This window comes from Falco cherrug, chromosome 6 (assembly GCF_023634085.1).
Source record: "Falco cherrug isolate bFalChe1 chromosome 6, bFalChe1.pri, whole genome shotgun sequence".
Classification (NCBI taxonomy): domain Eukaryota; kingdom Metazoa; phylum Chordata; class Aves; order Falconiformes; family Falconidae; genus Falco; species Falco cherrug.
The window spans coordinates 83205943-83223650 of record NC_073702.1 but is presented as its reverse complement, the minus strand read 5'-3'; the positions used below and the strand labels follow the sequence as shown (position 1 = coordinate 83223650).

General features: G+C 36.2%; 1 protein-coding gene across 4 annotated transcripts in view; it reads right to left on the bottom strand.

Moving 5' to 3' along the window:
- The window catches only part of RYR2 (ryanodine receptor 2), a 434547-nt gene that overhangs the window by 206692 nt on the left and 210147 nt on the right, over window positions 1-17708 (bottom strand). For all 4 annotated transcript variants that reach the window (XM_055714670.1, XM_055714672.1, XM_055714671.1 and 1 more), the window contains exons 11-15: window positions 16944-17108; window positions 15266-15387; window positions 12024-12207; window positions 11199-11334; window positions 5168-5263 (exon numbers count right to left, since the gene is read on the bottom strand). In XM_055714670.1, coding sequence (XP_055570645.1) covers window positions 5168-5263; window positions 11199-11334; window positions 12024-12207; window positions 15266-15387; window positions 16944-17108 — 703 coding nt within the window. The remainder of the gene's footprint in view (window positions 1-5167; window positions 5264-11198; window positions 11335-12023; window positions 12208-15265; window positions 15388-16943; window positions 17109-17708) is intronic.

The window sequence follows — 17708 nt, the reverse complement described above, 5'->3', positions numbered from 1 at the left end:
CAGAACCAGAATATAACGAGCTAGGTGTGAACTCCCAAAGTGATTCTGTAGCCCCAAAGATATAAGAAGAAAGTCTCAAACAAATACAAATTAAAAAAACCCACATATTAAACCTCAATTTGGCAATGGTATGATCTGGGCTGCAATAGCTGTACGCTTTCAATACAGACAGTAACAATATTGATATAAAGCATAAAAACTTAAGAGTCATGAGAGCAAGCTAAAGGACTACGTGCCCTTTAGCATACACAGCTGGAGCACAATCCACCCAGCCTGCCAACCAGACAGGCAGGGTCACTTGAACACAGTAAAATACCGAGGGAGGTAAGGAAAGCGTTACAAAAGGATCCTCAATCTAGAGGGGTAATCTATACCTAGATCAACAACTTTATTGCATGCTGTAGAGATGTGGGAATGCAGTGACATCACAACATTCAAAACTTGGTAAAGTTTGCCACCCCTCATGCGCTGAAACACACTTCTAACAATAAAAACGGTAATCCAATACGAAATAATAACACATAATGTAAGCCATAACCATAACCCTGCACTTTTCAGATTTGTGTAGGTAGATTCCGAATCTTGTATTTGTCTTAAAATAGTATAAAGGGTTCATTTTTTAGTCTTAACCTTTTCAACAACAGAAGAAAAAATGACAAATTAATGTTATCAATTACACCCAGCTGCCACGGCAACTTCTTCCATTACTGCAGCATCTGAATGCTAATTATCAAACATGTTTTGTTCTAAGGGCAAATTCCCTCTGTATCAGAAAAAATCGCATATGAATTTACAATGTCTGTTTTCACTGATCCAATTCTATATTGTCTACAACTGGCCCTGTTCCAATTTCACTGGAGTTGCTCAAGGCAGTAAGGCAGGAAGCGTTTGAATTTCATACAAATACCACAAACAGTTATGATATACAGAGTTTATCGTAAAGATGAGTGACTAACAGATGAAAGGAAGCATGTATTTTCAGGACAACATGTTGATTCCTCCAATGTCATACTGCAGAATACTGGAATAAAATGCATGCCCTTTAAAAAAAAAACAACAAAACAACCAAAAAAACAACTCAAAACCTGATATTACCTTTCTCCAAAAATCTTCACTTGGAAGATACTAGATTACTAACTTCCCAATTCTATTTTTTACTACCTATGTTTTAATGCCTTTAAAATTTTAGTAGAACTAGTTAATCCCACCTGGAATATATTTCAGAGCAAAAGACTACTCTAGCCTTAATTCATGCACTGAAGAGACAACTGAAGCATTTGCATTGCATTATTCACTCAGCTTCTGTGACATTTCACTTCTAACATGGTCTACTCTCAGACACATTTGTACTTGGAAAAATCTTCATTTTCTTTCTTTTGCTTCAGTGAAGATCAGGACCTGAATCAATTTCTAATCTAATTTGTTCAATCAACTCACAATTGCCGAGTCTATATTTAATGCTTTTATTCTGTTTTCATAACATTTTTATTTCAAGGATAAGAAAACCTGAAAATAGGAATTTTATTGATAATAGCTTACAGCATCAAATTTTATTACAACACATTCACAAAAAACCCTGCAGGAGATGTAGCTGACAACTTTAGTGTTGAAGGTGAACTTAATCTACTGTGATTAACAGAGCATGCTGTTTCTTCTGCACAAATACTCTACCTCATAAAATTAATTATTTTAGGTATATGCAGCCAGGTATTCTTATTTAAAAGGTGTAATATAATCCAGTATTTCTCCCTGCTGTAGACCTACCACTGTTAATTAAAACAGTGAATATCCTCACTCCAGTCAAGCCTTATAAAGCTTAGAATCTGGCAAGCAAACATCCCACATCAAATCACAAAAGCACATTTACATACTAAAAGCTAAACCTACTGTGCCTCTCGAGATAACTAAAACACAGCATAATTAGCATCTTGTTTAACTGACTCCCTCAAAACCACAAAAAGTATTAATTACCAAATCTGTTTTCGAGGCAACATGGAGGTTGTTACCAGAACATATGGGGAAGGAGTTCAAGTAGCCTAGTTCCTAGAAGCAAACTCGGAACAAACAGGCATTGCAATTAGCACTTTCAGAATTTTTGCAGCATATTGTTCATGAGGTTCATTATACAGTGCAACTACAATGTCAGGTTACTTTGCAATTTACAGAATTTATCTCATACCTGACTATAATACCATAAATATATTTAGGTTTTATTTTCAAACCCTATTTTTACTTTGAGATTCATTTTTAAAAATGCATACATACATAACAGAAACCATGTAACACTGCATTTTTAGAGCTGTCTTAAATTTCATCTTGAACCTCCAAAGGTTGAGCACAAAGTTTTGCATAATTTCTGAAAAATCCTAGCTCTGAGAATTTCAGGTGTAAAATTAGGTATCTCATGAAATAGTTTCACCATGAACAACTGGGGAAACACATTAAAATTAAGGTTGCAGTCAAATCCCATGCAACTGCATAACTGTGAGAACATTCTCCTTAGATGAATGCTTTCACCCCAAAAGTGGACTGTAGTAGAGAAATGAAAAAATATACAATAAAAGTGTCAAGATCAACATTAATTTAAGGAATGAAACAAACTATTGAAATTGAGGTTGCCTGTGGTAGCACAAGTATTGAAAACCTGGCTTTAACTTCTTGGTTGTTTATTATCCTTTTCTCCACAAGACAATTTTTTTCTGACTTAAAACATACAATTTTCTCAACTTCTAGACCAGAAGGTATATTCCAAATGCATTTCTAACAAACATTTACTGGCTTCTCCTAGTAGTGAAACTTAAGATTTATATAATGGCAAAAAAAAAATATATGCTTCCAGTCTATGTCAATGATCTATATAAAAAGTTGAAATGTCTCAAACCAAAATTGCTTTTACTGTGTTGTTATTTCATATGTTAACATTAGATTATTACATGTAAAACTTCTCCAATTTGTATTATTTATATTTCTATAATTTCTTCTTCACTTTTAGTTACAGGGAAGAATAATTTGCAAGGCAAATTCCTTATACCTGACAAGAGCTTAATTTAGACTTCAAGCTCCTGCTTATTGTCTAATTTTTCTGTCTAGTGCATGAAGAAATAAAGCTTTCTATAAGGACCTGTTAACATCTTTCTTATTTCAACCTTTTTCATAATTTCTTTACTGTTCAGTCCTATGATTCACTTAATCAGCAAATCAGAATATGAAAGATCTCACCACATCAGATCCATGTTTTCAGTTACTGCTGTAACCTGTAGAACTCCAAGTATCACTACATTGGTAAAAATATAATTTAGAACACTGGCCTTACACTGCACATGCTTGTTTTTTTTTAATATTTCAATAATACCTTTGCTAATATTGAAAAACAAGGAGGGGGTATGCGTGGAATCAGGCTGCAGTAACATTTCTTATCAACAGCATTATTTTGTTTCTTTATCTTAATCACAAAAAGCACGCTTGAAAAAAGAGTCAAAAGCAGTCTCAAGAGACCAGAACTAATCACTTGATTTGAATCTCATTTCTTAGTTGCTGGGTCCAAATTTGATAACTGTCTACTGTCAGATGCCTAGATGACATCATTTTGGCATATTTTCATGGTGAAAACAACAGTAATCAAATATTTGTGTAAGAAAAAAAGGAAAATATTGTATTTATATCAATAAAAAGGGGCAAAGACTCAAGTATCACCGATGAAATCAGCACTCTTAACTGCAGAAACAGTCCTACTATCTCTTTGATAGTAACTCTGAGATACACTTAGCAGAGGTTCTTTAATGCAATGAGATTTGTCTACCATCTGTTTAGAAAATCAAAGTACAGTGGCATATTTCAAAAGTATTTTTTTAAAATATAGAGTAGTATTGTTTAAAAAAGAACACAAAATAATTATTCTGATAAGAATTGAAGACTTTCTTTTTAAAAACAAGCAAGCAAACAAACAAACAAAAAGCCACAAAAAAAACACGGCAAATGTGGTAATCCAGATAACCAACTTTAAGGTTCTGTGATAGTTTACAATCATGTTAATAACTACATTAAAGACAGTAAAGAGGTACACAGTAGCAAGCTGCCAATGCTCAAAGGAATCATGTATCACCAAGAGAAATTCTTAAGCTATTTACATTCCCGTAATAGGCAGTGTTCACACTACGTATTACTTATTGTGCTCAAAAAGTGTATTTTTCCAATATAGTCCAAAGAGTCTTTTTGACCAAGTTTAGTTGCAGTATTTTTTTATAAAAATCCATTGGAAATTTAAAAATACAGTGTAGGTTGACGGAGAACAGATTGCTTCCAAGGAAGCAGAATCCAGGATCACCATTTCAGTGAGCAGTACAGCTCAGCATAACTTCATTTACTTTCACTTTGAGTAACACAGAGACTCATTGCATCTCTTACACACTAAGGGGTTAACACAGCAGTTCAGGAGGAAGACAAAACATTAAGTAATGACAAAGAAAATAAACTAGCTTAAAGAAATTGTGTCTAAATGAGACAAAATTCCCAGATTCTCAAATCATAATTGTATTCCATGCATGGTCGTTAACTGTAATCAGAAATTCAGACCTCAGGAGTGAGAGGTGATTAAAAAGCCAATGTGTATGTATTACAGAGGTAACACTGTTACACGCAAATGTGTGAGTAATTTTCTGTAGATCCTTCTATTACACATATTCAAGTAGATCACACAAACCTCCCTACAGTACCTCTACAGTACTTCAAGAAGAGACAAATTATATCCATTCCATATGGTTACTATTATATTCAGTTGGATGAAAATCCTTAAAAACATGCAGATTTCTACAAAGAAGGGAAGGTAAGGTACTAGAATTAGAGAGAAAGCAACTGAATACAACTGAAATTGCAGAGGAATAGTTTTGCTAAATGGTTTATTTGCCTGAATTAAAAAATAACATTAAAATCGCTTGGCCAATTAAAAGGACAGACTGTCAGAACTTGAGCTAGAACTACAACTGAAATAAATATGTAAAAATGTTGCAAATATAAATCTCACTTTATTAATCTAATTTATTTTTTTAAAAAAATAAATAAATTACTCACATAGAAGAACTTCATGCTTATTAGACTGAAAAAGTGTATCACCAATTTTAAAGAATGAAAATCTGGTCAAATAAGGAAGTTAAAATACTAAAAAGCATACCAGAAGAGGCTTCCAGTCTTTCTAATCTGCTGATCAGCCAATCAAGAGATCCAGAAAATTGAGCACAGTTTTTACGATTCCCTCGAATCAGAGCCGCTATTGGAAGAAGAAAGAGAGAAAAAAAATAAAATAATCGCAACTATAAGTTCATTCAAATAAAAAAAAAAAATAATCCTTGTTTTGTCTTGCCAGAAAGGATCCAAATTCTTTATCTTTAATTATTGATGTTCTTGATTTAAATTTAAATAACGTAACTGGTAGTTAGATTTAAGCGTAAAAAATTACCCTTGGCATCAAATTGACCTTTAAGGAATTAGAATTATTTCGGCTTTACAATCACCTCAATGATCCCTGCAAAACGCTCTACATGAAGTAGCCAGTACTGACCCCACAGAAGTCAGCTGCTATTGTAGAAACAAATTTCTGTTAACACAATATTCTTGTAACAACAGGAAACACTGGAAGAGCAGAATATGAAGCCAACAACATAGGTGACGAAAGTAAGTGATTTTCTATTGATACAATACCTTTTTACAAAAATAATAGGAAATAAAACAAGACAGATGTCCAGGAACTGTTTGTCATACTTTTGACAGGGCTGTAGGGAGGGAGGAACTGGCTGGAAACTGTTTCATCCTCATGTTTCAAGCTGAAGATTGAAGTAGACTGAACTCATGCAACTGACTTGGTGGTATAACTGAGTAGAAATCTCACTGAACGCTGCAGGCACCCACAAGCCTGCCCTGTCCTGGAATACATGCATTTGCATGCACGTGCCTACACATGAGCTCTCCGAGAAGCTTCTGTTCTACTCCAAAAAAAAGAACGAGGCATTAACATTTCTGTTTGGTGTGTGCAACAGTGCAAACTGCTTTTCTTAAGATCTTTTTCCAATTCTGCCAACAAATTATTTCATCCTGAAATTTCTATGGTTATTTTCAGCAGCAGAGACTGCTGGTCCTGCTAAGAGGCAATGGCCTCTTAAAAATCTGTTTTATTACTGCAGAAATCCACTACATTATATTGCAACCGTGCGTTTATGCCGTTTCAATTATAAAAGGTTAAACTTACAGCCTTGTGACATAAATATGATATGAAATTTTATCTGCAAAGGGGAAAAGCAATCTGGAAGTTAATTGCAAACAAGTCGCTGCACTGACAGTTCTGTGTCATGAGGGGAGAGATCACAATCCAACTGCTTCACAGCCAAAACCCCCAACAAACTAAACAAACAAAACCAAAACCCAACCCCTAACAATCAAAAAAATCCCTTTCTCTTTCTGTATTATATGATAACAAAATCTATACCCTGAAACCTTACATAGTCAATTAATCATGACCATAGTTATTTGAAAATACTTGGGAATCATAAGAGGAGCATCTTGTTAAAAGACACAGATTAGAATTAAGAAACACCCGTTTCTGTAACTGATTTTTTTAAACTGATTATAGGCAAACCACATAATCTCACTGTGCTTCAGGTATAACCATTAAAGGAAAGTAGTAACAGTTCATTGCTTAACATGACATCAATTAATTTAACTTCATTAACAGTTAATAAGATACAGATGGTTGCATTTCTGCAGTTGAGTAGAAGTTTGTGAAAGGTCAATATTTAGTGGTTAAAGCTGTGCATTAGATGAAGTACACAGCCACTTAACACTGAAAACAAAAAACAATATCTAACAGTTGCTTCTTTTATTTCTCACTACTCTGACAAGACTAACACCCAGTTTTAAAGAAACAAAAACCAGGATGTGGCGAGTCAGACATTGAATTCACATCTTTACTTATACTCCTGTGCATTCTTTTGTGATACAAAAGGATCAAATACAAGTTCAGAGCAATTGTATGTATTTGTAACAGATGAAGGACAGATGTCTTAGTAGATATATGGCATTCATTTTAAATTGAAAGAGGGTAGATTTAGATTGAATATAAGGAACATTTTTTTTACAATTAGGCTAGTTGGATTAGATGATATTTAAAAGTCCCTCGCAACACAAACCATTCTGCTAGTCTGTGATTTTTATATGCCATAGTACCCGGTCTCAATCAACTCAAAGTCTGTAAATGTCTCCATTCTTGTCACAGTGAAATATATCACAATGTCAATGATGTAACAAAATCCATTAATTCTGGCATCACAGTTTACTATTATTATGTGCAGACTCAAAAACAAAATACTGTTTGCTGAAGCAAGACTGAGCAAACAATATCCATTTGTCAGCCATGCAATTACTGTACAGGTCCAGCATTATTCAGAACAGAGCAACATACAAATTCATTATAGGCAGATCAAAGCCAGGCTTCTTAAGCATTAGCTGCCAGAAGATAACGCAGTTAGGGAAGTAACATAAGGGAGCAGGAGGGACATAAAGACTGGGAAGTCACCAAAAGCTTGTGCACTGTTCTCACTACAAGTGCATGGAAACAGCAGAACAAGTAGACTCTTTCAGAAGGAATTTTCTGGCCTTGTCCACTGGAAATTTCAGACTTAGAGAAATGATTCAGCAATCAAGCCACTGCTTCCTCCAGTTTGAGCTGTGCTTAATTTAACAAGAGATAAACTAAACTGTTACAAAAAACTGCAATACCCCCCTCCCCACTGCATCTATGAATAACCAAACCACAGACTGTCATACTCCATCATCTGCACTCTAAAAGGCCATCAGCTTATTTCACTGAGACATTAACTCTCTGGACCTAGTCTGGATACTTTTAAATGTTCATAATTCCTGTCATAACTTCTTTAATTGATTCTTCATAAATTAAATAACTACCATCAGTATACATGAAAAAAACACCTTTAAAAAAAAGCCTAAAGAGGATTTACTTTACTTAGTGTCCATATATGAGCTGAAAGATAGATTAAGATGTAAATTTTTTACCAATGATCCTTTTAGATGACCTTTTTATCTCAAGCTTGGACAAGCAGACACCCCCACAAATCCACATTACACAATGTCGCATTTTTAAGCATCATACAGACATTAGGGTGAGTAAAGAGATAAGCAGAGAGAGTAACATAACAGTAGCACTGCTATGATGAGAAGCTCATGCTACGATTTACTATCAGTTTCGCTGTGAAAGTTTAGTTTAGTTTCCTGCATTTTATCTGAATTTTAACTGTTAAGAGAGAAAATTTGCTACTCTTTCTGCCTGCCAATGGTTGAGCTACCTGCAAAAAATTCAGACTGAACAATCTGGTTGCTCGCAAGTGTGAAGATAGCCAAAGCTATATGGATTTTTTTTTAACTTCATTGAAATAAGTGAAAACAGCAGGAAACATTTTCTTCATTTTCTATAACGGACTATAGAGTTCTGAAGGAAGTTCTGTAACAGACTATAGAGTCTGAAGGAAGACAGACATTGGCAAAGATAAGTGAGAATGGAGCTGTAACATGCAAATGAACACAAGAAAGGCCTATACCAGTTTGGAAAACATAAGGGGGGGGGGGGGGGGGAGGCAGGGGGGGGATCTGGACACTCCATTCAAGAACCTACAATATAATTTGTTCCCAAGTCATAAAATTTCTGAGTCATCAAATATAAATTCACCAGCAAAAGCAGCAAAATCTACCTCTGAAACAGTTTTGCATATAGAACTACAATACAAAGGACAACATGTGCCATTGTTACAAACCACTCTTAGATGAAGTCTCAGGCCCATATGCTAACTCGTCACTATGCTGCAAGTTACAGAACGGAAGAGAGGTGTATAGATGGTGTATTTAGTTTGCAACTATAAAAAAAAAACATGGAAATCAAACCCAAAAATATTTGAAGTACCTTATAATGATCATAAAATCTACCAATCTAATGTTGGGAAACGCCACTTCTGGTCACTCTTGCAACCTGTGCATATGCATCACACTACAATCTTCAACTACTTGGAGGTGGTAGATCTCAGCAACTCCTCAATCAGAATCGTAGCCACAGGAACCACCTTCTACCAGTGGTTAGGTGACAGCAGCCATTGTTCAGCTAGCTCTTTCTTTGCTCTGAGAGATCACGGGAGAGCGCTTCTGGTTGTCTCAGTGATATTTACTATGTCAACTTCTATTCTCTCCAACAGAAAAAGTAGTGGGCCAGACAGAAGCACCTCTATGCTGGATATCCTTTTCCCCCACAGGTATTATTTTATTCAAGAGCATAAGAAGATGGAAAAGCTCTGTAACAGTACTATATACAGAACTCCTGCCTCAGCTGCCTCACGTTGCTGTTGGGTAGTAAGGAAAGTTTGTGTGAAGTGAGGCACGCCATTAAAATTTTATTTTCTGTGCCTCTGAATTTGGAGGAATGCAAGTTTTCAGTATGCCTGGTACACATGAAATACTGCTGAATATTCTGAGAAAAGCTCAGATCTCACAGTTCTTAATTTGGGAATTAGCACTGGTAGAGTCTTTTTTACATAAATTTCTCTCTGTATCTGGTTCTCTGCATGGAATGGGAGATAATACTTTCTATCTGCCTTATTACAGGATTTTCCAACAGAACATTCATTAATAGTTCCAATTATTCAGATTACTAATCAGAAATGGCACAGAAGAACTCCAAGATAATACCTTTGTTTTCCAAACATGAATTAAAAAGCTTACAATAAATGAGTTTCAGTGCCTCACACCAAATAGCAAAGACAAAGCTATGTATTTTAAGTACCATTAATAAATTAAAATGAAATTAAGGAATGGGTCCTATAGAAAAACTAGTAGGAGATTATGTTTCACAATGCATACCCTCAAAACAGTCAATATACACACTGCATTCATCTGGGCATTTCCTAACCATTCGACTCACTTCATCTTACAAACTCAACATTCAGTTGTGGAGTTTTAAGGGAACTGATGTATAACATCGCATTACTTGTACACCTTTTCATTACTAAATTTTTCAGGAGTGAGATTTAGTATCATAACTAAAATGCTTTATATTTTACAGGAAAGTGATAACAATCCTGCATGAGGAGTTTGTCCAAACCCAAGCTTTTGCCCAACGTACAAGTTTAAAGGCAAGCAGACCCTCGCATAAGAGCTGGTGTGTTACAGAAAGCAAGCATATAGGCACAGCGACGCAGCCTGCACAAAGGACTCTTTAATGACAGAGACATGTTACTGTCCTCAGCCACTTAAGGTCAGTGTTAATGTTATTATTTACACTTATGGCACTGAGAAAACCTGATGACAGAGGAGGAAGGAACTGATAGAATGGTCTCTCAGGGAGTAAAATTTCCTTTTGTAGACAATTAACAACTCAGCAGGCAGCTATCGTAGTGGATTAATAACTCTAAATAATGAGTCATAATAGAACATAAATCACACATGCATTTCAAATTGCTGAGCAAACGAATCAGGCAATTAAACGCTACTACCTACACATAAATTTGACCAGCACACCAACTAACACTTAGATACCTATAGAAGCTATTAGGACATTTGTCAGTGACTGCAGGGTGCACAAGAACTTCATGATATACTGCATCTAAAAGAGCGTACCTTTCCATGGCACGCTGTATCCCAGCATAATGGTGGAGTCACTGGTCATTACTAACTAAAAAGAGGGGTCTTGGTCATAGAAACTTTAGATTTATGCTGCAGTTCTACAGCCAGATGTGTGAAAAATCACGGACTCCTACAAAACTGACCACAATATTGTGGCTCCTTAACACAGGAATGATATAGCCACACATATTTTGTCCCTACATTTCTGGCCAGCATACAAGATACATCAGCAATATGCTAATATGAAAAAACTAATCAATCATTTAATTAAAGTAAGAATCATGTTACTTATAATAATCAATATTATAAGGAAAAATCACATTATTTGAGTGTTTTCAGTGTATTTTGTTCTTAAGAATAAGCAAGGACCTGGAAATGCAAAAGTCTTGTTTAATTTGTATCCTAAATTGTGGAAATTCTTCTATACTAATTCAGTAGAAATTCTTCTATACTAAAAGAGGTATGTGTTTCTTTTCATCTGAGTATTAATTTGAACTAAAACAATCCAAGTACCCCATAACATGCCTTACCTAGTAATTCATACAAAGAATTCAAAATAGATTTCCATGCTTCTCCAGCTTCCTTCCCAGCTACATCTGCAAAATGAGCTGCACTGCTGTATACATTCAAGCGATCAATACATTCAAGCACAAGGTTGATCATACCCTAAAAATGAAAAGGCTCAGATTGTCAGAGGAAAAAACAGTACTGTTTAGATGCAAACACATAAGGTTTTCAGAAGTCTAGGAAAACAAAATATAAAAGGCAGGATATGCAAAATACAAGTATACCTGGAGTCAGACAAGTGGAGTCAAGCAATTCCTACAGAAAAGTTTCTTTGACCGTGAGAATAAAAAATTACCTTTTAGGATGGGCAAAATAAAAGAAAAAATAAACAGTATTCCAGACACAATTTTAGGCAAGTTTCTATTCTGGAAGGCATTTAACCATCTGATTAAGTATCTGCCTTAAGTCAGGCAGCTATCACTACCAGAAAAAAAAAGACAATATTAAACAAAATATTTAAATCAAGCTTATTAAATCAAACATCTTTCTGCATCAAGAGATTAAACTGTAATGGAAGAAACTAATTCACACATAAGGAGTAAATTATGGTTAGAATTCAAGGCACAAGGTCATATTAATATATCTGATTTTTTTAAAAAATGCATTTCTTTAAATATACAGGAAAACCACCAGATCTAAAGTGATAAATGTAGCAAAGAGTTTGCCTCTTACAGAACAAGAATACCACTACAAACATACTCCAGATTAGATGTCAACACTACAGACACTGTGAAAGAATACTTGCAGACAACATGGTGGAAAATCAGGAGTAAAACTGAGAGCAGTACCTCTTCCTGGAAGAGGTTCTGTCGATTCTTCAGTGCTCGGAGCCTGTTTTGTTTGTTTTCATGCTCCAAATGTTCATCAGGGGGGTGAAAGTAGCCTATCAAGTCCTGAAGGCTCAGATTGACTGACTCAATAGGCAAATCGACGGTGGAAGACTTCGCTTTCTTGCTGAGAGCATCAAGGCCCCTACAAGAAGATGCAAAGTCTCCTGAGTCTTGGAAATTAATTATTTTATCATTTAAACTCTTTATTGGTTTAAAAGCAAAGTTTGTTTAGATGCCAAAGCTCAATTCATTTTCTGACAGCTACGTAACTTCTCAAAAATTATTTATGTCTGCCCCATTCTCCACTTAATGATCCACCCCTCCCTTCCCAAACGTGATCTGGAAGAACCAAAAATGTTGTTTCTCTTAAAATTTATTGCAATGCAGAAAACATATTTTAATATTCTACCTACACTTTTAGCAGTATCAAGAGGCCAGACCAAAAGATGAAGATACTGTAAACCAGTTCAATGCATCATGAGGCTGGAACAGACGGAAGTCCAAGAACCAGGCCTACAGTGCCAGGGGGCCCAGCCAGACCATCCAGGCTCTCAAGTGTGTCTCTAACCTGTTCTCAAGTCACCTTCAAAGCCAGAAGATGTAGCTCATCCACACCCACTGTGCCAGCACTTCCTTAGCCTCTTTGTTTCCCTAATACACAATTCCAACTTGGATTTGCAGTAATCTATGACCACCATTTCCTAGAAGAGCAGGAGCAGACTGTTCTCATCCATGCTGCACCTGCCCTTTGCTTAGCTGAATCCCCAACAAACCCCATATTCCAATTTTTCCCAGCAGTGCTTTCCCTCAGGACCCCTGCTATACCCTCCTTCATCTTTCTTAGAACGCGGTTGTTGCAGCTGAGACCTCACCAGCGCCATGCAGCAAGTGGAAGGCAAGGGCTTTCCCTCGCGGCTCCCTGGCTCCCCTCAGGAAGGCGGGTCTACCCCTGCTGGGGGCTGGAGGATGCCCGCCAGAACCTTCTGGAAGAAGCAGGAAGAACCATGAGGGGCAAAGAAACGGGAGGTGCTGAGGGCCTGCGAACATAATGCCCATCCTCAGGGAGGAGGGGAAAGGTGTGGAGGAACCTGAAACTCCACAGGAGCCAGCCAGGGCCCTGGAGCGCTGGGAGGGGAGCAGCCCTGAAGGCAAGGGCCCACCCTGCACACAGCGGGGGAGAGCAGGAGGAGGGGGCTCATTTGACACTCATGTTTTCTCTTGTGACTCATCCGCAATTCTGCAATTGTAAAAAGAATTTTTTGCTAGCATATGTCTGAGAGAAACCCGGCTATGTAGCAAAGAGGTTTACACCGTGCCCGTTTATGCTGACAGACCACGGAGCTCCAGCTGGCAGAGGAGCCCGCCATGCCCACAGCGGGCAGCAGCTCCGTGCTCATCGCACTCACATCTTTCGTTGGAGGCACCCAAAGCCCCCAGCAACCTGACCCACCACCACCCGTGCCAGCCCTCGTTCCTGAACTGCCTCCCGCCCTGCTTGCTCCCGGGATTCCTCTCCAGGCCACAGTACGGAGCAGAAGCCCTGTTTTATAGTCCGCTTTTTGCTGGATGTAGACAACAATGATAAGTTTTGTTGTGTTTTTTGGGTTTGTTTTTTTTTTTTTTTTCGGGGGGGGGGGGCGGTGTGTGATTGGGAGTGTTTTGTTTGTTTCTTATTTTTTTAAACTGGCACATCACTTTATTTTCACCTCAAATGGTGAACTAGGGCTCGAAACCACCTAAATTTAGGAAAGAATATTACCTCAGTACAAATATTTACCACTGAAGAATAAAAATCCTCTGGAATAAATAATGCAATGTTTCAAGAAGATAGCTACAAAATTTATCTTTAAAACTTAACTTTTATTGTGCGCATGTTATCTGAAGTGCAATTTTTTTAATGATTTTTTTAAATATATGTTATATGAAGTGTATGTTTTCTACTGACTTCATGGGAGAGAACTGGCACACGCACTTATGAGAATAATTTTGATCCTCTCCAATTCAGCTTTATCTTCTTGGCATAACGTCCTGCCAAAACTAAATTTTTAAACACTACCTTGGACTCCCTGTGCACTCCACAAAAATCTGCACTGTAATTTACTAGTACCTTGATTTCTGAAACCTTATCATTAAATTGCCTTTCTCTGTCCTTATCTTTTATGGCATTCTTAGAAGCTTCTAAGAAAAAGTATTATGTACAAAGTGACCTAGGGTTTGCATTTCTTTTGTTTTTTAAACATAATACAGTAGGCAATTCTCCTGACAGGCGTTTTTCTCTGTTGTTATTTAAGTACCTGGGTAAACATTTTTGGAAAAAACTTGGCATGTCTATGTCTTCAGCTGTGCACTGATTTAGGGCATGGTTGCTTCAGGTCAACATCTCCCACACTGTCTTCTCTTGTGACAAATAAGTTCCTATAAAATCGCTATCATTCCATATAGTCTTACCGCATAGAATCCTTTCCAAATGCCAGTTACACTGATGAGAGGGGCCTCTCATCAATCACTGAAGTCACAAATGTTTGAGAATTAGCATTTTATCAGTGTTATTTAGGAGGACATTTGGAATAGGAAGATAAATGCAAATTAAATAAATCTGGCAATATTTTTAAATGGTTAAAATACTATAAAATAAAACATTTATATGTTGCAAAATATTAAACAAGTAGCGTCAAAAGGGAACAAATAAGGAAAGTGTAGTGGGAGGGTAGAAAGAAGGTGTCATTAAAACTTTTGAGAAAAACTTCTTCTTGGCTAGGAAATTCTTCAGTACATTTGTGTCTTGTACAAGCTTGTACTTACATGGTTATCTCCTTTTTCCAGGTTTTTCAAGGAAGAGCACTTTTAAAAACCATACTTAGAAAAGAAAAAGCCAAATGATACACCACATGACTTACAGCAAATTTTGGCAGGGAAAAGTCTCTCTTTTATGGTTGATTTGCATTTTTAATATGTTTATGCATTTAAATCAAGGTTGTACAATAAAGTAATATTAGAAGACAGCGAAAAGAAACTGACCAATACCTCTCAAGGTAAATCTCTGCTGATAAAACAAAGAATTGGCATAAAGTCTGGTTTGAGCAGTATTCCTCTGGTTTTTAAGAGGGCTAGATCATTCATTGTTGTGTTAATAACACTTCGAATAAAATAAAAGTGGAAAAAAAAATAAAAGGGATGAAAAGATCATTTCAGAAGCACACCTTATAAACCTGTTGAAAAGGAAGACTGTACTACGGATGACACGTGCTGTACGGGATTCTTCATTCTGAGACCTGGACAATGTTAAACCATCATCCATGTGACCTTCATGGTGCATTATTGCCTGCAATACAAAAATAAAAATCAGTCACTGCAAAATGAAACATTATTTACGAATGAGATGTATGAAAACTCACATATTAAGGCAGGCTAGGAAACGATGATGAAGTCACATACCAAAAAGAAATTTTAATTATAACCAGATAATCTCATATTTCACTTCCTCATGTCCAAGGACACACTTGCACTGAGCCAGCAGGTTCACTGCCATAATAATCTCAAAGCCACAGCTTCTGTAAACAATATAGTCTATTGAAGAAGAATAAATAATCAAAGGTCTAAGGGTTTTTGTTTGTATTTCTTAACCTTAAAAACAGTTCCCTTACAGAGCAACACATCCCTAAAGTACAGACAACATCAGAACAGGTATTCTTTACTGGTCCTGATTTTCAAGGATATTCCTAACCGCCTTTTCTGACTATGCCTTGAATCACTACCAATAACTTACAGTTCTTCATATTTAGTTATCATGGCTCTGAAGCTATTCACATAAATATTACATAAATATTTTAAACTATTTTAGGTTAAAAAAAAATCATACACACAGACAAAGTATTTATATTTCTTAAATTACTAAACTATTCCATAATGTATCTTATTTTGAATTATTTATTACAGTGATTATACTTATTATACTAAGTCTTATAATCACTACAATTTCACATGTATGTAAACATTGTTTCCTAAATATATAATATTTTCATATAGAAAATATAGAAGAATTCTAAAGAGAGAAAAATAAAGTATATAGAAAAGTATGTATGTGTGTATACACACACACGATACAAATTACTTGTGTGTGTGTATACATATGCATATATATATATACATATAAAATCATAAGGCATGGCCTTACAAGTATAACAGATGCTGCTCTAGTTTGTAGTTCTGGCATGTAAAAGAGTCATAGAAAATACTACAATGTGGATAAACATGGCATTTTATTTTATTTTATAAAAGAAGGGTAAAACTTTTTTTCCTTGTTGAGAAATAATTTCCTGAAAATTTAAACATCTACAAAAAACACTAACACAAATACTGCTTCTGGAAGATGTGGGAAGTTGTAAAAGAATCTTTTTCCTACTTTATTACGCTGAGTTATCTTTTCACTTGGTCATGGTGGTTCTATAAAAGAAGAAATCCCTCAGAACTGAAGACTTGAATACTCCAGCCCAAAAGGTAATACGCTTACAACATGGAAAGAAAAGACTTTGAACTAAAAGCCTCCTCAATCCAAACTAGAGCACACTGAAAAAAGGATTTTTAGCATATTCTACAGGCTATTACTAATATTTTAGTTTGGCGTCAAGTATATCCTGATTTATCAACATTTGTGGGTTAACGTCTACAGGCTAATATGCACTTTATTTTTCAGTTTAAGAATTCAGTACATCACGTGGTTTTTCAATATGTGACTAATAAAAAGCAACCTTTCACAACGAAATAAATACATGCTTAAAATGAAACCCTGAAATTAGCTCTCTCCTGTAGTTCCTTTCATTCCCCAACCCTGCCCTATAAGACTGTGACTGAAGGAAATGCCGTCCCATTTACACTCACCTTCCGCTGCACAGACCCCATTCTTACAGACTTTGCATCAGCAGACTGGTATGTGAGCCATAAGCCTGTATCTACGTGTTGTATGAAGCATATTGAATCCCCGTATTTTATTTCAGGTGCTCCCATTCCATCCACCTCTTTTCTTGTCCCTATGTCTAACTTTTCCTGAGGAAGAACAAGAAAAAAAAGTTATACAAGAACAATAACCAACATGTTAATATTTGCATAAAATATTAAATACTAGGCAACTGTCTAGAACAGGACCTAAAAAAATACTTGAGGTCATTCTTTAATGAAATTATTTAAAAATGGCAGAAATGTCACCTTCAAGTTAAACATTTAGGGAAAGATGGAGAAAGAGATCCCATTGACACAGAACCCTAGCTCATTACAGTAGGAGAGCCAGGCGTATTCACCTCACCTGCCTAGGAAAGAACTAGGATCATAACTGACAGTACATGTCATTACTGAAACATAAAAGCTGACAAAACACCACCAAATACATTGAATTCCCTACGTGAACCAGGCATTAACCTCCAGAAACTTTTTCATGGGGATTCTGGGTTTTTTTCCAGCCTGGAAAAGATGAGTACCTCCCTACAGTTTCTGTCACGGAGAAATGGCCTTTAACCTACCACTGCCTATCACTGCCCAGCAATGGGCTTAGCATTTCCTGAGGGAAAAAAAAATATAAATAAATCCATTTCTGCATGTTTGTGACCAGCCTGTTGACATGCTGTAAAAGCAGAAGGGCACGACCATGTT